At 53.0% G+C, this 7,496-nt stretch overlaps 1 protein-coding gene across 1 annotated transcript; it reads right to left on the bottom strand.

Moving 5' to 3' along the window:
• Positions 1–1,320: 1,320 nt before the first annotated feature.
• AQP5 (aquaporin 5) lies at positions 1,321–6,192 on the bottom strand. Its single transcript, XM_006275690.4, has 4 exons — positions 5,783–6,192; positions 3,645–3,809; positions 2,910–2,993; positions 1,321–2,187 (listed from the first exon to the last, which is right to left on the bottom strand). Exons 1-4 carry the CDS (start codon positions 6,143–6,145, stop codon positions 2,002–2,004), a joined length of 798 nt encoding a protein of 265 aa, XP_006275752.1. The 5' UTR covers positions 6,146–6,192; the 3' UTR covers positions 1,321–2,001.
• Between the last annotated feature and the right edge of the window lie 1,304 nt (positions 6,193–7,496).

The following is a 7,496-nucleotide window of genomic DNA, read 5'->3' as shown; positions in this document are numbered from 1 at the left end:
ATTGGGATATCAGCAGGTCAGCAGCACTATGATGCCATGGTTTTTGGCCCAGGGGAGATCCCCTGCTTCTCAGCCTTGAAGGACTTGGTGTTGTTAGAAGGTGAAGACCCGTCCCTTGCACTGCGGGCAGGCTGGCCCCTGCGAGAGTTTATAATGCCTCCCAATGGGCGCATCTCGGCTACACAATTTATGGTGAAGGGGGTTTGCTCTCTGACTTTCCTTCAAACCAGCTCCTTCAGCCTTTTGGCTCAGGGCAAGCAAGACTAGGGACCATCTGAACTCCACGGCTTCCGGGCTGGGGGATGCTGCCACAGATTTGGGAGTATCTGAAGCCCCGGGCTGCAGAGTGCGGGAGGCAGGAGGCTTGCCGGGGGTCGCGCTGCCTGGATCGAGCTCTGCTCAGCTGTGAGAATTTGGAACCGATTCGGCTCATTCGGCCCGAGACACAAACTTAAAAATCAATCAATCAATAAAAAGCAAGGGGTATGGAGAGTGTGGGGGAGCCTAAGGCTGCGTGAGCTGGGCTGTGGGGGTGATGGGTCAGGACTGGGGGGGTACTGGCAGAGCCGTGTGGGTGGCAGTGGGAAATCCAGGATCAGGAGAGCGCGGGCAGTGCTGGACTGGACCCAGGCTCGGCGGCAGAGGTGAGTGGCAGAACTGGAAGAACAGGTGTGCGGTAGGAGGTCAGAATGAAGGTGTGTGCTGGGCTGCGCCGGGAGTGCGTGAGCCCGGCACGGCGGTTGTTGCAGTGCGTTGGGAAGCGCGGTGGGTTAGCACCGAGCTGTGTGGGAGAACTGGTAGAGCAGATTCAGGGCTAAGCCAACCCAGCAAAACACCTGGAGGAAGCTTACTTAGTGCTGGTCCGGGCTGCATATCCCTGCCTGGAACCAGGCCCAAAGTATAGGCACAAAATATCATCCAGCTCTGGCTGTGGCTTCTGCTCCAACCTGGAAATTATGTCCTGTGCTGAACAGGCGGGACACCAGATCCAGCCCCTTTCAGCCCTTCCCAGGCCAAGCCTGGCACTGGGGACCCCAAAATCCAGTCCCATCTGTCATGACTTGCTCTGCTACCACAGACAAGCAATGCTGCTGACTCTGGGGTATCCAACCAGGATCTGACTTGGAAAGCACACCCAGTTAATGCCTTTTTCCATGCCTCAGTTTCCCCCCTCTGCAAAAATGGAGGTCATTATTCATACCAGGGCGTTGCTTCATTGAGGTATCTGTAGTGCTAAGCTTTTTTTTTCTCTCTCTTAAGGCCGTGCTTTGCTTGCACGGTTAACCCTTTGTGACCCACAGACTTCAGCCACGCTGCCTCTTTCATCTTTTGTTAATTAAATCTCTTACTTTTTCTTTTATTTACAATAAATAATGGCATATGTTACAGAGATCCAAATAGAAAGGCCAAAGACATGCTCTCCTGCTGCAGCCAATGAACAGGAGTCACCCATACCTGCTAACGCAGGGGAAAAAGCAACTATCCCTAAATGGAAAAAGAAAATGAGATTTTGGCTATCAGGTACATCAGAGGAAGGAAGGGGAAAAAAAATCTATCTGCTGCTTTTCCCTGCCAGAAGCAAACAGACTCCCTCCTCTGTACTCATGCAGTGTCCAGTCCCTTGTCTCCCCCTAAACATTGGTGGGACCTCTGGGTGCAGGAAGGATGTGGTCTCAGGCCTGTATAATGGCCGCTTCAGTCTGGAGTGGGAGAGAAATAAAGACCTCTTGTCTAAAAGGTCAAGGAAATAGCTGTGCAGAACAGCAGAAGTCCTGCCAGAAGTACAGGCCATCCTCTGCTGGGTATAGCCGTCTATGGTTAGGCTAGGAATACGTGCAGGACTTGCGCTCGTAATCACACAGGCAGGTTATATATGCAGATTGATGCTCCTTTCTTTCTTGGATAGAAATGGTTTTGAGGTGCGAGGCCTTGTATTCAGGTTATGGTTCTTGGATTAGTCATTGTCCTCCTTCCTTCTCCGCTTCTCTCCAGCACTCGCGCTTATGGGGAGGTGAGCTCCATGGACTTCTTCCTCTCTTCCCTCTGCTCTTCCCACTCCTCCTCGGATTCGTAGGTGCCTTTCACGATGGCTATCCGGTCAGACATGTTCATGCAATAGGGAACCAGAATGTAGAAATACAGCACCGCAGCCAGGACTGCTCCAAGGATGGGTCCTACCCAGAAGACCTGGAAGGAAGAAGGGAATTTCACCATCATCTCAAGAGGAAGAAAGATCTAGTGCTAGAATACAACTGTGCCAGGTGAGCACACCCAGGCTCTTGCTGCCCCCGCCAACCACATCAAGACCTACCTTGAAACAAGTTTGCTTGCCTACTTTCACCACGCCTGCCCTACCCTAGCGAATATGTTCCAGGACCTCGCCCCTCTGATGGTGAGGAAACCTTTATCCCATTTTCTCCCTGTCTTTATTTGTGTCTGGCACGTGCCTGCATGTTCGTGCACTGACACTGTTCCCCTCCTTGTGACATTGGCACAGGGAATGCTCCATCCCTTTTTGCCCTTGAGTTTTGGCAAGCCATCGAGGGCCGCATGACAGGCAGCCCAGGGCAGATAAATATTCATTTTCTACATTTTTTAGGGGCCCCGCGGGCCAGATAGAATGGCCTGGCGGGCTGCATCCGGCCCCCGTGCCGCATTTTGCCCACCCCTGATCTAAACCTACCTTTTCTGCAAAGCCAGGCCTTCCAGTTCCCTCCCCACCCTACATCACTTGTCTACTTCAGTCCCCTCAAATACCACCTTTCCCCTGGAGAAATGAACCCTGCACGGAGCGCAGTGGCCCTCCGAATGAAGACCCAGGCTGGCAAGCCTGCAGGTTGCCCAGCCTTCCCTTCTCCTGTGCGGTTACCAGCCCCAGCTGTGATGTGAGCCAGGAGGCCGGTCCTTACCCAGTGGGCGCTGCTGAACCTTCTCATTATGACAGACGGTGCAAAAGATCGGGCAGGATTCATGGAGCAGCCAGTGAAGTAGATCTGTCAGGGGCAGAAGGGACATGGGAATTAAGGTTCATTCTGGTCTTTCTGCCCTATGCAAAAGGAGTAACAGGTCTTTCCCCATACCAGTACTGTCCCACCTGGCTTTCTTATACAGCCCCTATGCTAGGAGTGGTGGGCAAGCCAGGCCATGCCCCCTCCACCCCTGCAGGGCTGGGTTGGGCCGGGCTAACCCCACTTCCACCGCACAGCTGGATCGGGGCTGGGCTGCCCCTACCCCCCTCCAGGTGGCTGGATGCCTGCCTTGGGTGCCAGATCGGGACCTCCAGTTCGGTGCCAGTGGTGTAGCTGGGAGCTCCTCTTCTTCCCCCCTCTCTACAATGCCTCCTTTTGGGAAGGGCTAGAGCTGGGATAGCTATAAGTTTCCCAAGGCCAGCACAGCAAAGGGTCTTGCTGGAAAAGGCTGGGATGGGAGCTGCCATCGCTCCCCTCTGCCTATACGGGGTGTCCTGCTTATCTCCCTGCTGCTGGGAAAAACTGGGTTTAGAGGAGCTGGAAGCCTCCTCCAAGAGCCAGTCCTCCTGCCCCCATCACTACAGTGCTGTTTACAGGGAAAGGCAACTGGGAACTTCCCTCCTAGCCAGGTCTGGTGCCCCATACCCTCAGGAGGCCCCGTGTGCAGACACTCACCCCAATCAAGTGGCCCAAGGCAACAGAGAGACCAATGGACAGTGCGGGAGAGCCCAGGTTGTCGGTCCGACGGTTGTCAGTCGAGGCGAAGATGCACATGGCCAGCTGGAAGGTGAGAAGGATCTCTACTACCAGTGCCTGGCCAGGAGTTATGTTGTTGTTGAGCTGCAAACGAGGAAGAACGACAGTTAATTGGCTGCTGGGCTGAGCCAGATAGAAGAGCCCTCCAAAGGCTGCTTAGCATGGGGCCATGCCTGAATCGGGAGCTCTTTCCTATTGACAAGGTGCAGCTACAGCTCCATCAGTAAAACCACCCTGAGTTGCAGGCGGTCAAACCTCCCTTCCTTCTCTCGATCCCGAGAAGAACAAGCCATACTAGTAAAAGCACATTTTGCTGGTCGAACTGCATCTGTTTCTGCTGGCATTGCTGGAAAGCACATCGGGGATTGCGCCTCTTAATACTGATGGGCATGGCTCTGGAGGCGGGAACTTGCCAAATTAATATAACTCCAGACTGGATAGAAGCCCAGAATTGCATCACTCTCACGGAGAAGACATGTTTCACGGTCTCATTGAAAAGAGGGTGCTCGGCCTTTTCCAGAAGGGGACCATTGGTTTTGGTAGCCTGAGAGTGAACGGGCCCAGGGCAGGGTGATTTATGAAGGATAGGACTTGAGGGGGGTGAGACATGGGGTGATGGTGAGCAGAAGCGGGCCATGTGGCTGTCACGCTGGAGAAGCAGGACAGGTCCAGCGGATTTTAATGGAGAGGGTGGGTTTTATGAACAGAGAAGCAACCAGTGAGTTGCAAACAATACGGCCCCCCCTGAGATTTTTTTCTGCCCCTGTAGGCCAGGTGGGGAGGAGGAAGAGAGGAGGAGGAGGAGAGAGGAATCTGATTCCCTCTGGACCCTGCTTTCACGTGGGAAATGATAGGAGCTTGGTTTGTTTAGGTTAAAAAAGTGAAGGCTGAGAGGGAATATCACTATTAGCTATCTTCTGTCTGCCTAATTGGGAAGTCTCTGTCTGTCGGCCTGCCTCTCTCTCTCTCTGGCATTTGCAAAGCCCTTTTCTCTTTGATAGCTAATGCACCCAAACTGCCAGCACTTGTCAGCTCTGCAGGGAGGATATGGGCAATCTGTGGGGAGAGAACTGCAGGTGAGCTGGAGATCCCATGGCTCTCCATCACCGGGTCAGTGCAGCTGCTGCTGTCTCTAATGAGCCAAGCACCAGAAGGCTCTGGCTCCTGGGACTGGACTGAAGCTCAGTTCCAGTGAGCAGTGGGAAGCGTGTCTCTTGGGAGCTGGCACACACATCCCAGCTTTGCTCAGGGCTGATTTTGGGTGCTGGGAGGCAGCAAAATGCCTCCTACTAGTCTTGCAAGCTCCTACCTACGCTGGTCTAGCAAGGCTCTCCGAACCTTCCTTATACTGCTCCATGGGGTGGCCGCTGCATACTGCTGGAAATGATCTCCAAGCACCTCCATGCTGACTCCAGGGCAATCCTAAAACTACTCTATATATTAGCCAAAGTGCGTTCGAAATGGGTTTCCAGCCTCGGCCTTCTCTCCTGTACTAGACTGAAGAGGATCCCCAACCTCTCATCATCCTTGGCTATGATGGCTCCTAATGCCCTGACCCAAAAGGTCTCCTTGCTGCCTTTGTCAGGCTGGTCTGAGCAAGCTCATAACCTCCTTCCGTTCTTGTCTCGGGAGGTCTTTCACCTCTCACCTCATGTGGGCCCATGCTGGTCTAACTGAGGTCCCCTCCAGTCCTTGCCCAGTCCCTTCCCCGACCCTACTCAGCAGGAGGCTGCAGTTGACTGCACGCATCTCTGGTGCAGGTGACTCACGCACGCCCTCAGGATAGGAGAAGCACTTATTAAAAACAAAAAGAAAAACCGCCCTGCTAATTATTCGGCATAATCAACCTGTCATGTCAATCCGTAGGCTGGCTATGCCGAGGCTCCCTACCTCTTGCTCCCAGCCCTCTCCCTCAGCACAAAGGGGTGCCAGTGCCCAGATGCTCCAGTCAGAGATCATCCACCTCCAGTCTCAGCTCACACGAGCGTGGCAACCTGCACACGAAGCAGCTGAGGCCCCCAGAGCCATGAATCATCGCCAGGTAGGAGGGCACTTACCGCGTTAATAGCTAGATTTCCATGGGTGTTGGCTGGAGTCACTCCGTAGAGGATGCCTGCCCCTGTGATGGCGCCGACCAGCTGGGCGACCACGTAGAACAGCATCCGGAAGAAGGAGATTTGGTTGCCCACAAAGAAGGCGATAGTCACCGCTGGGTTGATGTGGGCGCCGCTGATGTGGCCAAACGCCTGCACCAGGGTGCCGATGCCCAGCCCAAAAGCCAGCGAGATCTGCAGGATGCTGGGAAGGGCCGAGGGCCATTTCAGGGCTGAGCCGAGGCCAATGAAGATGAAGATGAGCGTTGCGAGGAACTCCACGAAGACGGCTCGAGCAAAAGCTAGGCTGCAGATTTCCTTCCTCATGGTGGAAGCAGAAGTGGGAAGATGGAGAGAAGGAAGATGCAGCTTTCTTCTGGCTCTCAGGGCTCTGCTCTCTGTAGCCAGGTGCTGGACCATACCTGTATATATACATCCGCAAGAGCAGCAGGGACCTGTCTAACCAACCAGGTGGGTGGAGCCAGGCACTGGCCAGTCCTCCCAAATTCTCATGTGCAGCTGGAAAAGTTTTAAGCTGAAAATAACTTTAGCGCCTCTTAGCGAGAGAGTGACTCAGGCATCGGTGGCGTTTCTTTCTCCTTTCTTCTTGCAAACAATGGCCCCTATTGAATGTCCCTGTGGTCGTTAGATAACAGGTTGCATAATGATACCTGGAGCCTTGCTTTGCCTTCACTTCTGTTCAATAGTTTTTGCAAGGTGCTGTAGCGTGCTTTGTTTTGCAGCGTGTATCTGTTTTCTCTGCTTTGGACTTAAGGTGACAATGTCCTTTTTTGTGGTCACCAGGGGAAATCTGGGGTAACTTTTAAGATTGGTACAGGCCTCCCTGCTTTGTGCTAATGTATCAGGGGTCAGGTGTTTATTATAGGCAGGTTGTTTGTGGAGTGCCACGGTTGCGCCTGGTTAACCGCTGTGGTACCCTGGAGAGTGCAGCGTATCGGGTGCTGAATTCAGGCCACAGGTATTACAGCGGGAGCTGCGGGAGCTGGGAAATCCTCATAACCCCTGGCTTAGGCTCTCAGGTCGATTCCTTGGAAATGAAGCTTCAAGCTCTTTTAGGAATGGGTTTCCCTGCATCTCTTTGTTTCAATGCTCTTTTCAGAGCCTGGTTTTATGAGTACATTACCTTTGCATACAATTTTTACAAGAGCCACGTTTTGGCTGCTGGACAGGGCTGGAGCTCTCGCTGCTTTTAACTTGGACGGGTGCATTTTGTCTTGTGGCTTTTAGTTCTTTCATTTTACCGGTTGCTTTGCCAGCTTGGAAGCTCTCAGGTGTCCATGTAAAGTACTTAACTCTGAATGGGTTCATTCCTGATTTCTACATCCTTGCAGTCCTGTTGCCCAACCCCAAATTTGCCTATATAAAGAAAAAAAAATCTGGCTTTAAAAGACTGTGGGTTCAGAAGTGTGCACTGTGGGGAAGCCGTGCCAGGGCTGATCCTTAATCCCTGAGCTCTCTGGGAAGAAAATCGCTTGCAGCTCAGCTCCTGATGCTCCTCCTAATTGTTAAAATCTCACAACTTTGCAAGGACGGGGCTGCCTGCCCCCCTTTTCTGGCTAAATCCCAACTTGGCTAATGATATTGAGCCTCCCCAAAAACCCTCCCTGCCATTTAAACTTCCCTGGTGAAAACTCCTGCCTTGCATTGCCAGGAATTA

Source organism: Alligator mississippiensis, chromosome 15, assembly GCF_030867095.1.
Source record: "Alligator mississippiensis isolate rAllMis1 chromosome 15, rAllMis1, whole genome shotgun sequence".
In the NCBI taxonomy this organism is placed as follows: domain Eukaryota; kingdom Metazoa; phylum Chordata; order Crocodylia; family Alligatoridae; genus Alligator; species Alligator mississippiensis.
This window is presented reverse-complemented; position numbering and strand designations above follow the sequence as displayed.